Source organism: Triticum urartu, chromosome 3A (assembly GCF_056163025.1).
Source record: "Triticum urartu cultivar PI428250 chromosome 3A, HENAU_Tu73, whole genome shotgun sequence".
Classification (NCBI taxonomy): Eukaryota; Viridiplantae; Streptophyta; class Magnoliopsida; order Poales; family Poaceae; genus Triticum; species Triticum urartu.
In genome coordinates, this window is record NC_141875.1 from 510,393,091 (window position 1) to 510,410,070 (window position 16,980).

At 55.0% G+C, this 16,980-nt stretch overlaps 1 protein-coding gene across 1 annotated transcript; it reads left to right on the forward strand.

The window, feature by feature from the left end:
• Nucleotides 1-1,080: 1,080 nt before the first annotated feature.
• Nucleotides 1,081-11,452, forward strand: LOC147980305 (uncharacterized). Its single transcript, XM_087515550.1, has 4 exons — nucleotides 1,081-1,113; nucleotides 10,124-10,208; nucleotides 10,342-10,608; nucleotides 10,698-11,452. The coding sequence occupies exons 1-4, from the start codon at nucleotides 1,081-1,083 to the stop codon at nucleotides 11,450-11,452; spliced, it is 1,140 nt and encodes a 379-aa protein (XP_087371676.1).
• The last annotated feature ends 5,528 nt before the right edge of the window (nucleotides 11,453-16,980 follow it).

The following is a 16,980-nucleotide window of genomic DNA, read 5'->3' on the forward strand; positions in this document are numbered from 1 at the left end:
GTTTCCTAGTGATCCGTGCCTCTTTTGAGGACGATCAGTAAGGATGTTTTGTTAATAATGTTGTGCTATATCCATCCATGTCTTTGTTTGCAATTATGGAGCAGCCTAGCTTGAGTCAATCGAGCTCTACTTTTGCTAAATGATCCTGGCAGATTGTTAACATGTTTAGCGATTTTGCCGAGGTTGTTGCTATTGATCCATGCATGCTATGTTGTTGTTCTTGCCATGTCTAGCTTCTATGCCATGTCTATTTGCTGGGTGTATGCTTAGCTTGTCATGCCATGCTTTGTAGTGAGTGCATCGAGCTCGTAAACATGCCTACTTGTTATCTGTTTTGCATGCTCCAGTTTTTCACAAAGTCTGAATCTGTTTATGTTTTTGCTATGTTCACATGCTTGCAATTGTATTTTCTGATCCCGTTTGGCTCATGGTCACTAAGGGACTTTTGTTATATGCTTAGATTAGCTTCATTCCATGCCTTTTTTGCCATGATATGTTCCTGTAGCATGTAGTTTTTCATGCTCTAAACATTGCTTCCTGATGATAAATTCCTGACTTGTTGATAATTTCACTAAGTCTGTAACCTGTTATCGTTTGCACTTTTGCCATGCTTGTTTGAGCCTCCTATTGAGTGAATTAGTCGTAGCTCAGTGTTCATCTTTTGTCAATCTTCTTGAGTGGATCCCTGCCATGTATTTTTTTATCATGTTTGGGTGCAGTAGCATGTTGTTCTTGATGCATTTAGAAGGCTACTTGCTGTTTATCGCAGACCGGTGCCATATTTCTTTTGCTTGCCATTTCCAAACCGTGCATCCGATTCCGGTGATCTTTATATCGATTTCGACCGAAATCAACTCACCTTTCCAGTGGAACTCTTGGTTTTCCAAGTTGAGGCCAGGTTCAATCATTCCTTTCCAAATCATGCATATGCATCACATCCCGCATCCCGCATATCATGCCATGTTCATGTGTTGGTTGTTTACTATGTTGTGTGCTTCTTTCCGGTGTTGCTTCTTCGGGTTGGTTCCGATAACATCGCGTTTGTGAGGAACCGTTCGACTATGTCAGTTTGTCTTCTTCATGGACTCGTTCTTCTTCCTTGCGGGATTTCAGGCAAGATGACCATACCCTCGAAATCAATTCTATCTTTGCTTGCTAGATGCTCGCTCTTTTTCTATGCCTATGCTGCGATAGCTACCACTTGCTTATCATGCCTCCCATATTGTTAAACCAAGCCTCTAACCCACCTTGTCCTAGCAAACCGTTGTTTGGCTATGTTACCGCTTTGCTCAGCCCCTCTTATAGCGTTGCTAGTTGCAGGTGAAGATTGGAGCTTGTTCCTTATTTGGAACATGGATATTTTGTTGGGATATCACAATATCTCTTATTTAATTAATGCATCTATATACTTGGTAAAGGGTGGAAGGCCCGGCCTTATGCCTGATGTTTTGTTCCACTCTTGCCGCCCTAGTTTCCGTCATATTGGTGTTATGTTCCCGGATTTTGCGTTCATTACACGGTTGGGTTATAATGGGAACCCCTTGACAGTTCGCCTTGAATAAAACTCCTCCAGCAATGCCCAACCTTGGTTTTACCATTCACCACCTAGCCTCTTTTTCCCTTGGGTTCTGCAGACTCAAGGGTCATCTTTATTTTAACCCCCCGGGCCAGTGCCTCTCTAAGTGTTGGTCCGAAATGGGCAGCCTGCGGGGCCACCTCGGGGAAACTCGAGGGCTGGTTTTACTCGTAGCTTGACCTATCTGAGTGTGCCTTGAGAACGAGATATGTGCAGCTCCTATCGGGATTTGTCGGCACATTCGGGCGGTGTTGCTGGACTTGTTTTACCATTGTCGAGGATGTCTTGTAAATGGGATGCCGAGTCTGATCTGATTGTCTTGGGAGAAGGAATATCCTTCGTTGACCGTGAGAGCTTGTGATGGGCTAAGTTGGGACACCCCTGCAGGGATTGATCTTTCGAAAGCCGTGCCCGCGGTTATGGGCAGATGGGAATTTGTTAATGTCCGGTTGTAGAAAACCTGAAGTTGATCTTAATTAAAATACATCAACCACGTGTGTTACCGTGATGGTCTCTTCTTAGCGGAGTCCGGGAAGTGAACACGATGTTGGAGTTATGCTTGACATAGGTTGTTCTAGGATCACTTCTGGATCATAGTTTCTCGACCGTGCTTTGCCTTCTCTTCTCGCTCTCATTTGTGTATGTTAGCCACCATATATGCTAGTCGCTTGCTGCAGCTCTACCTCATACCTTTTACCCTACCCTTAAGCTTAAATAGTCTTGATCGCGAGGGTGTAAGATTGCTGAGTCCCCGTGACTCACAGATACTTCCAAAACCAGTTTGCAGGTGCCGATGAAACTGTGCAGGTGACGAAACCGTGCTAAGGAGGAGCTCGATGGAGTTCGTGTTTGTTTTGTTGTTCCGTTTCGAGTTGATCTGTAGTGGAGCCCAGTTGGACGATCGGGGATCTGTGTAGCATTTGGGGTAGTCTTCTTTTATTTTGGTTCCGTAGGCGGACCTTGATTGTATCTGGATGATGTAATGATTTATTCATGTATTGTGTGAAGTGGCGATTGTAAGCCAACTATGTATCTCTTTCCCTTATGTATTACATGGGTTGTGTGAAGATTACCTCACTTGCGACATTGCTTTCAATGCAGTTATGCCTCTAAGTCGTGCTTCGACACGTGGGAGATATAGCCGCATCGAGGGCGTTACATTGCTATGATGTGATATGGTCAAGATGTGATGATATATAAATTGTTGTATAAGATGATCATGTTTTGTAATAGTTATCGGCAACTGGCAGGAGCCATATGGTTGTCGCTTTATTGTATGAAATGCAATCGCCATGTAATTTCTTTATATCTAAGCGGTAGCGATAGTCATAGAAGCAATAGTTGGCAAGACGACAACGATGCTTCGATGGAGATCAAGGTGTCAAGCCGGTGATGATGGTGATCATGATGGTGCTTTGGAGATGGAGATCAAAGGCACAAGATGATGATGGCCATATCATATCACTTATATTGATTGCATGTGATGTTTATCCTTTATGCATCTTATTTTTCTTAGTACGGCGGTAGCATTATAAGATGATCTCTCACTAAATTTCAAGGTACAAGTGTTCTACCTGAGTATGCACCATTGCTACAGTTCGTCGTGCCGATACACCACGTGATGATCGGGTGTGATAAGCTCTACATTCACATACAACGGGTGCAAGCCAGTTTGGCACACGCAGAATACTCGAGTTAAACTTGACGAGCCTAGCATATGCAGATATGGCCTTGGAACACTGAGATCGAAAGGTCGAGCTGAATCATATAGTAGATATGACCAACATAGTGATGTTCACCATTGAAAACTACTCCATCTCACGTGATGATCGGACATGGTTTAGTTGATATGGATCACGTGATCACTTAGATGATTAGAGGGATGTCTATCTAAGTGGGAGTTCTTAAGTAATATGATTAATTGAACTTTAATTTATCATGAACTTAGTACTTGATAGTATTTTGCATGTCTATGTTGTTGAGTTTTAATGCATTCCTAGAGAAAGCTAAGTTGAAAAATGATGGTAGCAACTACACAGACTGGGTCCGTAACTTGAGGATTATTCTCATTGCTACACGGAAGAATTACGTCCTGGAAGCACCGCTAGGTGCCAAACCCGATGCAGGAGCAACTCCAGATGTTATGAACATCTGGCAGAGCAAAGCTGATGACTACTCGATAGTTCAGTGTGCCATGCTTTACGGCTTAGAACCGGGACTTCAACGATGTTTTGAACATCATGGAGCATATGAGATGTTCCAGGAGTTGAAGTTAATATTTCAAGCAAATGCCTGGATTGAGAGATATGAAGTCTCCAACAAGTTCTACAGCTGCAAAATGGAGGAGAATAGTTCTGTCAGTGAGCATATACTCAGAATGTCTGGGTACCACAATCACTTGACTCGGGTGGGAGTTAATCTTCCGGTTGATAGTGTCATTGACAGAGTTCTTTAATCACTGCCACCAAGCTTCAAAAGCTTCGTGATGAACTATAATATGCAAGGGATGGATAAGACTGTTGGGGAACACAGTATTTCAAAAAAATTCCTACGATCACGCAAGATCTATCTAGGAGATGCATAGCAACGAGAGGGGAGAGTGTGTCTACGTACCCTCGTAGACCGAAAGCGGAAGCGTTAAGTAACGCGGTTGATGTAGTCGAACGTCTTCGCGATCCAACCGATCAAGTACCGAACGCACGGCACCTCCGCAATCCGCACATGTTCAGCTCGGTGACGTCCCTCGTACTCTTGATCCAGTTGAGGTCGAGGGAGAGTTTCGTCAGCACGATAGCGTGATGACGGTTATGATGAAGTTACCGACGCAGGGCTTCACCTAAGCACTACAACGATATGACCGAGGTGGAAATCTGTGGAGGGGGGCACCGCACATGGCTAAACAATCAACTTGTGTGTCTATGGGATGCCCCTGGCCACGTATATAAAGGAGGGGGAAAGAGGAGGCTGGCCTAGGAGGGGCACGCCTATAGGGGGAGTCCAACTAGGATTCCCAATCCTAGTTGGAGTCCCCTTCCTTTTCCAAGAGGGGAGAGAGGGAAGGAGTAGGAGAGGGACAAGGACAGAGAGGGGGTGCCACCCCCTCCCTAGTCCAATTCGGACTTGCCATGGGGGGGGGCGCGCAGCCACCCCTTGAGGCCCTTCTATCCTTTCCCTTATGGCCCATTAAGGCCACTACTTCCCCCGACGAATTCTGGTAACTCTCCGGTACTCCGAAAAATACCGAATCACTCGGATCCTTTCTGATGTCCGAATATATCCTTCCAATATATCGATCTGTACGTCTCGACCATTCCGAGACTCCTCGTCATGTCCATGGTCTCATCCGAGACTCCTCGTCATGTCCATGGTCTCATCCGAGACTCCGAACAACCTTCGGTACATCAAATCACATAACTCATAATACAAATCGTCATCAAACGTTAAGCGTGCGGACCCTACGGGTTCGAGAACTATGTAGACATGACCGAGACACATCTCCGATCAATAACCAATAGCGGAACTTGGATGCTCATATTTCTCCTCCATATTCTATGAAGATCTTTATCGGTCAAACCGCATAACAACATACGTTGTTCCCTTTGTCATCGGTATGTTACTTGCCCAAGATTCGACCGTCTGTATCACCATACCTAGTTCAATCTTGTTACTGGCAAGTCTCTTTACTCGTTCCGTAATGCATCATTCCGTGACTAACTCATTAGTCACATTGCTTGCAAGACTTATAGTGATGTGCATTACCGAGAGGGCCCAGAGATACCTCTCCGACAATCGGAGTGACAAATCCTAATCTCGATCTATGCTAACTCAACAAACACATTCGGAGACATCTGTAGAGCATCTTTATAATCACCCAGTTACGTTGTGACCTTTGCTAGCACACAAGGTGTTCCTCCGGTATTCGGGAGTTGCATAATCTCATAGTCAGAGGTACATGTATAAGTCATGATGAAAGCAATAGAAATAAAACTAAACAATCATTATGCTAAGCTAACGGATGGATCTTGTCCATCACATCATTCTCTAATGATGTGATCCCGTTCATCAAATGACAACACATGTCTATGGTCAGGAAACATAACCATCTTTGATTAACGAGCTAGTCAAGTAGAGGCATACTAGGGACACTCTGTTTTGTCTATGTATTCACACATGTACTAAGTTTCCGGTTAAGACAATTCTAGCGTGAATAATAAACATTTATCATGCCTAGTATGCCTCTACTAGATATAAAGAGTGTCCCTAGACAAACAGAGTGTCCCTAGTATGCCTCTACTAGACTAGCTCGTTAATCAAAGATGGTTAAGTTTCCTACCCATAGACATGTGTTGTTGTCGGGTGGTTGGTGCGACATATGCCTACGGGTGGCATATCATTATGGGAGCCAATAAAATATCGCCGGTGCCTGGAAACGGGATAAGGCGAAGACATGCACGTCGGCGAATCTTACCCAGCTTCAGGGCTCTCCGTGGAGAGAACACCCCTACTGCTGCTCTGCGGGGTCTCCGCATGGTCACTAGATTGACTAGTAGCTACAAGAGGCTCCTTGAGCTGTTTGGTGGAAGGATGAGGAAGAGCAAGGCTAGCCCGTCTCTCTTGATGAGGTGTATGGAACAATCGAAAAGGGGATCCCCCTGCATGGGTGCCCCGGGGGGTTTATATAGGCCTACCCCCCGGGGGTACAATGGTAATCCGGCTGGGTGCGGGCCCCAGCCGTCTGTGTCTAGGCTGACCGGCTTCTCCGCCGACCGATGGGCCCGCCGACTAGCGGGCCCTGCCGGCTACCGACCTTCTGGTCGTCAGGCCGGTCCCACCGCTCGGGGGTCTTGTCGGAGGCTGGTTACTGTTGCCTCCCCTCTCGTGACGAGGGCTTTGTCGTGGTAAGCGTGGCTACAGTGCCGCCGCTGGGCGGCGCATCACTGTAGCCTTACCTCATCTTATCTCCTTGATGAGGCTCCTCCTTCGAGGGAGAGAGCTGGCCAGCTATTGGGGGCCGGCCATACCCCAGGCCGACTTCGGGAGGCCTAGCCGCCTTTGGATGTCTTCCTGACTGAGGGGGCCCGCCACCCATGGGTCGTACTGACTGCTCGCCGTGGGTGACGTCATGATCAACATGGCAACAGTGCCCGCGCCGGACGGGTGATGGCCGCCCTGTTCGACGTACTGTGGCCGTGCGTGCCCCGGGATTCGGGCGTGGCAGGCTTCACTATAGCCACGCCCCATCTCGTCGCCGTTAGGTGGGCGCAGACTCTGAGGGCACGATCTTGGCCACCTGCTGAGGGGCCAGCTCCTTGGAGTCGGCCTTCTCATGGCTGGCTTCTTGGAGTCGGCCTTCTCGTGGTCTTGTTTTTCAAGGATTTCAGGGCAGGGCCGCCTTTGCGCAGCCGGCCTGAGTGGTAGCCAGCTGGGGGAAGGCGGCCCCACGTCTTGGACGCTTGGAGGCTCAATTGGCCTATAATTTTTTCTAAAGAACCAGGGGAAGCCGGCTAGGCTACCCGTGGTCATTTACTCTGATAGTAGTCCCCGAAGCTGGTTGGGCTCCGAGGCAGAAAAAAGACGAGGAGCTCAGTCAGCTTCCTATCTTGAGGAGCCAGAAACTAGGAGCCGGCTTTGACTAGGCGTGCCGTCTTCTAGAGATTTCGAAGCTCGAAGGTGGGAACCAGTTGGCGCACGAGTCAGGCTGTGAGCTGACCGTTCGTCGCCTGCGCGCCACATGGCACCCTACGGCTGGAGGGGCCTGCCAGCCCACGCGCGCGACGGGACGCCGCCACAGTCCGGGGCCCACCACTACAGGGCCTCGGCCCACGCGCGGATCTTCTGCGGCCCGGATGGACCGTGCGCGCCCCAGCGGCGGTTTTTGCACACCGTGAAGGCGCAATAATCGCGGGGCGTGGGGGAGTGGGTGCAGTTAATCCCACGTCCCCCACGCCCTGCCTTCTCGGCTTCGCCGCACGAGGCTATAAGTAGGGGGAGAGGAGGGGAGCGCCAGACGCTCGCGCGCTCTCCCTCGCTCTGCCCCCTCCTTCTTCTTCCTCCTCTCCGTCGACACAGCTACCCGCCGCCGCTCGGCCTTCCCGCCAATCTTCTTGGCCTACTGTTGCTTCGTCGTAGCAGGGTCGCGCGCCTTTCTTCCGCCGCACCTTTCTCATCGCCGCGCCGTCCCCATGGCGTTGTCGAGCTCCTGGGACGGCTCCAACGTCCACGACGACCATGTCGACTTCCTCCGCCGGACGCGGCAGCTGCCAGGCACGGATTTCGTGCAGGTCTGCCTCGCGCCGGATAGGGAGATCTTGTCAGCGCCGGAGGATGATGAGTGGGTAATCTTCCGCTCGCACTGCCTACGCGGCTTCGGCTTGCCGGCGAGTGGGCTCCTCCGTTCCTTCCTCGAATTTTATCATCTCCAGCCGCATCACCTTACTCCAAACGCTATGATGCTGCTGTCGGCCTTCGTTGCCCTGTGCAAGGGTTTTCTTGGTGTCCTCCCCACCCTCGAACCGTGAGGAGAATTCTTCCAGTGCAAGCTTGGCACTGTCGTCGCGGGCGTGCGCGCCCCATGCGGCGCCTTCATCGCCATGCGGAGGACGAGCGACGACAACCCGTTTCCGCCCATCCCGCTGTTCCAGTTGGTGAAGCTCTGGCAGAAATCCTACTTCTACGTGAAGAACATCGCTTCGCAAGGCGACTTCATCAATCTGCCGGCTTACGTAGCTGGCCCGCCAGCTGGGAGGTAGCCCTCATGGTCCTTCCGGGCCAGGTCGCTGTCTCAGGGTGGGGCCGCCTCCGTTGCACGGCTCCGGGTGATGATCCAGTCGGAGGGTCTGACTGGGTCTAACCTGGTGGCCGTCTTCATGGAGCGCCGGGTGCTTCCACTCCAGGGCCGACCTCACATGATCTGCCAGATGATCGGCCGCTTCGACCCATGCCGGCTAAGCACCAAGGAGATGCCTCACGCCGAGGTGTCTTACATGGTGAACTATATTTCCAACTGCAAGCTCACCCAGGAGTGGCAGTACGGCAAGGAGCCGTACTCTCGCACCAATCCTCCGCCTGTGGTAAGTTTATCTTCTTTTCCTCTTTCCTTGTTGCCAGGTTCATGATGGCTGACTCCTGACCAGTCGGCTTGTTTCCGGTAGAACCCCATGCTTCCTCCGGCAACCGGGGCTGCGGGGGAAAACGCTAGTTCCTCCCCGACCGCACGATAGACGATGTAGACGATCCGGACCTGGGGGCAGCCGCCATGGAAGACGACGTCGCAGGGGAAGGCGGCGAGGCAGGCGGCATTGGGCTCGGGGCCTCCTTCGAGGATTGGCTGGATGATGATGAGGCCGAAGTCGTTCCGCGCCGTTAGCTGGCGCCCGATCATCAAGGCGCGGGCCCGTCCGCCACGCCGGCTGCCCGTGGCAGTGCGCAAAGACGCCGGGCCACGTTGACCCACTTTGGCAATCGGCCAAAGAAGCCCAAGAGTACGGCGGCGGCAACCAAGCGGGATGAGGCGGCCGCAAAGGCGGCCCGCTTCCGCAAGGTGGTGAAGCAGCCGCAGTCGGTTTCAGCGTAAGTGTTATTTTTCTTATGCCTTTCTTTTTGTTCTTCGGTTGATATCTTTCTAAGCCTTCTTCTTGACTTATCAAACAGGGCCCCACTTTCTCTTAAATGGGCCCCTGCCGCCTCCGTAGTTAGACCCGCAGGAGGGTCCTCAAGCTCCCGCTGTGTGGATCCCCGCGCCGATCTCCTAGAGGCGACGGAGCGAAATGCGCGGGAAGTGCGGGAGGAGCGGGAGGCGGAGGAGCGGAGGGCGGCTCGGGAGGCGAGGGAGAAGTCGGCGGAGGCACGGGCCGACGCGGCTGCCAAGGCCCAGGCGGAGGCTGCAGCCACGGAGGAGGAGGCGGAGGCCTAGCGGAACCAGCCTCCGCTGCTCGTCATCCCCCTTCGCGCCGCGGCACCCGACATTCCAGTGCCCCCGACGGAGGAGACCAGCCGCAACCTGCCGGCGAAGGGGAAGGAGACGGAACCGACGCCGCCGGCTGGAATGGGCCAAGGTAGCCGGCCCGACGCGCCGCCCGTGCAGCCGGCCGAAGGTGAGCCGACTGTTGGGGCGGACCTTGTGGTCCTGTCGCCGTCCCGTCGGCGCGCGGAGAAGGCGATTTCAGCGCCAGATCCGCACAACGCCGTTGGCGCCGGCCCATCGGCCCAGGACCTGGAAGCGGCTAGCGATAGCTCGTCCGGGTGGACGCCGGGCCGCGGGACGGCCGTCCTGAACGTGGCGGCGCAGGACGTCCGGAACCGGCTTTAGGCCCAAGCTACCGCGCTGAAGCAGTACACCCAAGAATTTCTCACGACGCGAACGGTGATCCGGGTGAGTCCTTCCGCTTTTCGTTGATTGCTCCTGATTTCTTCCGTGGGGGCGCGTCAGTGCACCCACTGGGTGTAGTCCCCGAGTTCCGAGTCGGCTGCTGAGCAGGCGGCTTGGAACTTCTTGTTAGACTCTAATTGCCGTCTTGTTCTTACTTGTATCACTTATCTTATCTGCAGGAGTATCATAACCTCCGCGCGGCTTCATTCAACTCCCAGGCCCAGGAGTTGAATCAGAAAACCATCGATCTGACCGAGAGCCGGAGTAAGTGCTTCATCTTTTGTCTCAAGTGGGGGCGCGTCAGCGCACCCACTAGGTGTAGTCCTCGAGATTCGGGCCGACTGCTGAGCAGTCGGGTCGGATCTTTTCCTGACAACTTCTTTCTTCATATCTGCAGGGGCCAATGCTGACTTGAGGAGCCAGCTGAGCGGAGCCCAGACCGCCCTTCGCGCCAAGGAGGCCGAGTGCGCCGCCCTGGCTCAAGAGCGTGACCGCCTGGCCAAGAAGCTGGCCGACCAGGAGGAGAGCCACAAGGCGGCCCTGAAGGCGGCGCGGGACAGCGAGGCCGCCCTCAAAGCCGAATACGAGACCGAGGCGGCGAACTGGGCCGAGGCCAAGCAGGCGCTGAGTCAAGGCTACAGCCGGGTAGAAGACTTAATCGACGGTGGGTCACCTTCTTCATCGTTTCTTTGCCTGCCTCCTACTATCTGGGTTGTCTTTTGACTTTGCGCTACTACTTTCTTCTTTGTGCATATTACTTTCCTGGTTACTCTGCTTCCGCCACCCAAGCCATCGAGGCCTACCGTGACGCGCGACGGCAGGCGGGGGCCGAGGTCGCACCGGGTGCCAGCCGGTCACTTGAGGAGCAGTTTCTGGCGCTTCAAGCCTGCCTGCAGCCGGCCCACCGCATGCTCCGCCATCTTCAGCGCGCCGGGGCGCAAGTGTTGGCCGCCCTCTGGCCCGGCGAAGTGATCCCGCGCACCCCAAGTCGGACCGCCGACTGGATGGAGGTCGCAATCGGCCGCTTCGAGGCTTGGAAGGCGTCATCGGCCCAATCCGGCGCTGGGCTGCCACTGGAGTTCGTCCGAGCTTGGTATCCTGGGCTGAACTTGGACCAGCTGAGCACCTGGCGGCAGGAGGCTGACGAGGAGCTGGAGGCGGTGCGACCGGCTATCATCCAGCGCGCCTCGGCGATCGCCGAGTACACCGACACCAGCGCCTTTGCCCCTGAGGTGGATGACGCTGGCGTCGCTCAGCCGGAGGAGTGGTTCGGGTTGAACCCGGCAGAAGGTGAGGACTCGGCGGAGGAGATTGCCTCCAGTGATGAGGGCGAAGGGGAAGAGCGAGAGGATGGTGAAGACGCTACGCCGGACGGTGAAGCGACCAGCCCGCCTCAGCCTGATCGTGCCTCTAGCAATGATGCCGAGACTCGCGAGCCGATCACTCCTCCAGCCGGCACTGCCGACTCCACCAACCTGCCCAACTCGCCCGTCGTTCCCCTGGCTTGATCCACCGTCCTTGCTTTCCTGCTTATTACTCTTTTGAACAATCTTTAAATTTGCGCAGTTCCACCCACTTGGGGTGTATTCAGACTATGTTGAATGCTGGCCTTTCGAAGGTCTTTTGTGTAAATATTATGCATGTGTTTGGCTTCCGTTCATGTTTGCTTTTCATCCTTTTAGCTTTTTTCCTTTGCCGCCTTTCCTTGGCCGCCGCGTTCCCAGCCGGACAGCTGCTCTGCAGTCTATGGCTGGAGAAGGACTTGGTTTTTTTGGGAAGGCAAGTACTCGAGCTTTCTTAGATTGCAGCAAGGTGAATGGAAAGCCGGCCAGCCAGCTGCTCTGGTAGCCGGCTGGCGGGGCAGGAGGCCGGCTCACGTTATATAAGTTCATTGGTCTTTAGCCGTTTTTCGTGTGGGCATCCTTTCCTGCCCTTGGCTCTTGCCAGTTGGACAGTCGATTCTTCGAGCTGCGACTTTTGGCAAGAGGGGGCTTGGGTGCCAGCACACTACTTGTCTGACTGCAGGCAGAACTTTATATATAACTTAAGGCGGCGAGTCCCCGGGCCGACTGGTCAGGCCCGGTGCCGGACGAAAAAACAAATGTAGTAACATATTCATTAGGCATGATACCCATCATCCATAGATAAAAGAGGGTAGTCCCCGAGTGCTCCTCGGGGGACCCTTTGTCTTGTACTTAGTACAAAAGTTAGCGTGATACATACTACTTTTTAACTGTAAAATCTTCGGAGGAGATTGGCGTTCCATGGTCGTTCCGACTCCTTGCCGGAATCATCTCTCTTGCGTGCCTTCGGCTTCTGCGCGTCGATTAGGTAGTAGGAGTCGTTGCCTAAAGCTCTGCTGATGACGAAGGGGCCCTCCCAAGGGGCCAAGAGCTTGTGTTGGCCGGCTGTTCGCTGGATCAGCCGGAGCACAAGATCGCCCTCTTGGAAGGATCTTGGCTTGACTTTCCGGCTGTGGTAGCGGCGCAGACCCTGCTGATAGATGGTGGACCGGCTGAGGGCTAACAGCCGGCCCTCTTCCAGCAGGTCGACGCCGTCTTCACGTGCTTCCTTGGCCTCCGCCTTCATGTACATGGTGACCCGAGGTGAGTCGAACTCGATGTCAGTTGGGATGGCAACCTCGGCACCATATACAAGGAAGAAAGGGGTGAAACTGGTTGACTTGTTTGGGGTAGTGCGCAAGCTCCAGAGGACGGCCGGCAGCTCATCGAGCCAACAGCCGGCCGAACGCTCCAGTGGCACGACCAGTCGGGGCTTGATGCCGGAGAGGATGAGGTCGTTTGCTCGCTCGACCTGGCCATTTGACTGCGGGTGGGCAACGGACGCTAGGTCCAGCCGGATGCCGTGTGTTGCGCAGAAATGTACCAGTGCTCCCTTTGCAAAATTTGTACCATTGTTGGTGATGATGTTGTGCGGTATGCCGTACCGGGTTGTGATATCTGCGATGAACGTTACGGCAGTCGGCCCATTCAGCTTCTTGATCGGCTTTGCTTCGATCCACTAGGTAAATTTGTCCACAGCGACGAGCAGATGTGTCATGCCGCTGCGTGCCGTCTTGAATGGGACCACCATGTCGAGCCCCCAGACGGCAAAAGGCCAGGTGAGGGGGATGGTCTTGAGTGCGGAAGCCGGCAGATGTTGCTTGGAATTGAAAAATTGGCACCCTTTGCAGTGTTTGACTAGCTCCTTGGCGTCATCCAAAGCAGTCGGCCAGAAGAATACATGGCGGAAAGCTTTGGCGACGAGTGATCGTGAGGCCGCATGGTGGCCGCATTCGCCTTGGTGGATGTCCTTGAGGATTGATACGCCCTTCTCTGGCTCGACGCAGCGCTGGAAGACTCCAGTGACACTGCGCCTAACAAGCTCTCGGTTTACTATTGTGTATGCTCCGGCTCGGCGTTGAACTTGTCTTGCCGATATTTCGTCGGTTGGCAACTCTCTGTTTACTAAGAAGTTGAGGATGGGCTGGGCCCATGATGGAGTTGTGACTTCTTCTATTGTCAGAACTGCTACTGTGACCAGGGCGGGTGGGCTGGGTGGTGAAGAGTTGGAGTCGGCCACCGCCTGTTGTGTCGATGCAGTCCCCGGGCCGGCTGTAGTAGCCCCCGGGCCAAGTTCCAAAGTCCCCGAGCCGGGTGCCACTACGGAAGTCCTCGGGCCGCCTGTCGAAGCCCCCAAGCCGGGTGCGACTACGGCAGTCCCTGGGCCGCCTGTCGAAGTCCCCGAGCTGCCTGCTTGGTTCCCCAAGTCGGATCTGACTGCGTCGGGGTCAGGCGGCACGAAGATGGAATCAGATTCTGGAGACGGATTGATAGACGGCTTGAGGAGGCGGTGGAGAGAAACGCCAGATGGTATAGCTTGCCGGGTGGAGCCTACTCGTGCCAGGGCATCTGCTTGCATGTTGTCGGCGCATGGTACATGAAGGAACTCGCATCCTTCAAAATATCCACTGATTTGCTGAACGAGGAAGCGGTAGCTCGCCATGTTCGCGTCCTTGGCGTCCCAGTCGCCAGATGACTGCTGGACCACCAAATCCGAGTTGCCATAGCACAGGATCCGGCGGATGCCGAGCTCCTTGGCTAGCCGGAGCCCGTGTATGAGCGCCTCGTACTCGGCCACATTGTTGGAGGCGGCAAAATGAATTTGCAATGTGTACTTGAGCTTGTCGCCCTTGGGGAAGGTGAGGATGATGCCGGCTCCGAAGCTGGTGTGCATCTTGGACCCATCGAAGTGCATCTGCCAATGAGTGGAGTTGGGGGCCGGTGGCAGGTACTGGGTTTTGGCCCAGTCGACGAGGAAGTCGGCCAGTGCTTGGGATTTAATGGCGGTGCGGGGCTGGTAGAAGATCGTGTAAGGAGACAACTCAATGGCCCATTTTGCCACTCGGCCGGATGCATCCCGGCTGCCTATGATCTCGGCGAGCGGGGCAGTACATACGACCGTGATGGGGTGCTCTTGAAAGTAGGGCTTGAGCTTCTTGGCAGCGAAGTACACACCGTAGCACATCTTCTGATAGTGTGGGTAGTTCTGCTTCGAGGTGGATAACACTTCGCTCAAATAATACACCGGCCTCTGGACCAGCTGAGCTCGGCCTTCTTCTGGGCGCTGGACCACGATGACTGTGCTGACCACCCGGCTAGTAGCGGAAATGTAAAGGAGCATGGGCTCTTTTTCAGTTGGTGCCGCCAAGACAGGCGGCGTGGTCAGCATCTTCTTTAGCTCGTGGAAAGCTTGGTCCGCCTGGTCGTTCCACTCGAAATGAGCGGACTTCTTCATGAGCCGGTAGAGGGGGAGAGCTTTCTCCCCGAGCCGGCTGATGAAGCAGTTCAGGGAAGCCAAGCGGTCTCGGCACCCAGCGGTGAAGTACTCTATAGCTTGAACCTCGTGCACCCCTTCGCAGGAGTTGCGGAGCTCGGTCCAATGCGTGAGGTAGTCCCGAGTTGATTCACTGGGCCCTTGCACACACAAGGAGAGCTGTCGGGGCTTAGGAGCCCGCTTGTAGGTGCTGGTGAAGTTGCGGATGAAGGCTTCTGTGAAATCCAGCTAGCTGTTGATGGTGTAAGGCTTGAGGCTGTTGAGCCAGGTACGCGCCGTGCCTTGGAGCATGAGGGGAACATACTTCACGGCAACGCGCCTGTTGCCGTTCGCGATGCTAACCACAGTGGAGTAGTCGATCAACCAGTCTTCCGGCTTCACGGAGCCGTTGTACTTGGGCGTGTCTCTTGGGAGCGAGAACACTTTAGGGAAGGGTTCGTCGCGGATGCGGGGGCCAAAGCAGGGCAGGCCGACATCATCTTCTTCTTCCAGAGCCAGGGATCGCGCTAGGCGGTCGATCCGGTGGCGGGCATCGTTCTCGCCGACTCCTTTGCGGCGACCCAGTCGGCCGCTGAGAGTCGGATGCGTGACAGGCGGCGGAGTGGGATATCTCTCCCCACGAGGAGGAGGAGGGGGCGGATCGCCCCGCCATTCCACAGCTCGAGGACGACCTTCTGCGTCATGATCGATGGAGAATCGAGTCCGGCTGCGGCTGGCAGCCGGCTCCTTTTCTTTCCTTGCGCAGGTGTTGCCCGCCGTCAGCGTTCGGGACGTCGCACCATGCTCTCGGCGCGGGGGAGGACTTTCGGCGCGGACACCGGCTTCATGCCGCTCCATGGCCGCATCGATAAGCTGCTGGATGTGTTTGGTCATGTAGGGGAGCTCGTCGGCCCTTAGTCCGTCCAGCTCGTCTACGGCCGCCTGGGCGGCACGTAGGTTCTCGAGAGGCGTGGCATAGACTGGGCGATCTGCTCCCAGCGCGCCAGCGATAGCTGCACCATGTTTCTTGGTGAGGCGTCTCATGGAGGCTAGCTTCTGGCCCTCCGCAACAAGGGCGAGGCGGCGCGCCTCCAGTGTCTGGGCGTCGGCGTCAGCCGGGATGGGGGCGGATAAGTCATGCAGCGCCGCCTGCAGGGCGTCGTGGGCGTTTTCGCCAGAGGCGGCGCTGTGGCTGATGACCAGTACCTCGGTGATGGCGCTGCCGTTGCTGTCGGCTCGAGGAAGAGGGTCGTTGATGATTACCACGTTGGAGGGGAAGGCGTCAAGCGATGTCGTGTCGGAATCGACAAGCGTCGGGTCGGTGGAGCCAACCGACTCCAAGTCCACAACAAGCTCGCCAGAGACGTGGAGTTGGTCGAGGAGGCTGACGAGGTGGCTTTCGGGGCAGCCTGTGCCCGCGTCGGATGCGGGCTCGTCAGAGATGCGAGCCTCGCCAAGAAGATCGGCGAGGCAGCTCGCCGCGCATGCGTCAGCGACGCCTTGCAGCGCGTCGGGGCAGGCGCCATCGGGTGAGCCGGGCTGGCTACGCACGCTGGGGAGGAAGAGGGTTCCCGTCCAGAGCAGGTCTCCGGACGACGGTGCACCTGGCCCCACGGTGGGCGCCAAATGTCGGGTGGTTGGTGCGACATATGCCAACGGGTGGCTTATCATTGTGGGAGCCAATAAAACATCGCCGGTGCCTGGAAACGGGATAAGGCAAAGACATGCACGCCGGCGAATCTTACCCAGCTTCAGGGCTCTCCGTGGAGATAACACCCCTACTGCTGCTCTGCGGGGTCTCCGCATGGTCACTAGATTGACTAGTAGCTACAAGAGGCTCCTTGAGCTGTTTGGTGGAAGGATGAGGAAGGTCAAGGCTAGCCCGTCTCTCTTGATGAGGTGTCTGGAACTATCAAAAAGGGGATCCCCCTGCATGGGTGCCCCGGGGGGTTTATATAGGCCTACCCCCGGGGGTACAATGGTAATCCGGCTGGGTGCGGGCCCCAGCCGTCTGTGTCTAGGCTGACCGGCTTCTCCGCCGACCGATGGGCCCGCCGACTAGCGGGCCCTGCCGGCTACCGACCTTCTGGTCGACAGGCCGATCCCACCGCTCGGGGGTCTTGTCCGAGGCTGGTTACTGTTGCCTCCCCTCTCGTGACGAGGGCTTTGTCGTGGTAAGCGTGGCTACAGTGCCGCCGCTGGGCGGCGCATCACTGTAGCC

Coding starts and splice junctions, on each gene's coding strand:
- LOC147980305 (XM_087515550.1), top strand. CDS start 1,081: ATGGACTCGTTCTTCTTCCTTGCGGGATTTCAG. Junction 1,114..10,123: donor TCTTCCTTGCGGGATTTCAG/GCAAGATGACCA, acceptor TCTTATCTGCAG/GAGTATCATAACCTCCGCGC. Junction 10,209..10,341: donor CGATCTGACCGAGAGCCGGA/GTAAGTGCTTCA, acceptor TCATATCTGCAG/GGGCCAATGCTGACTTGAGG.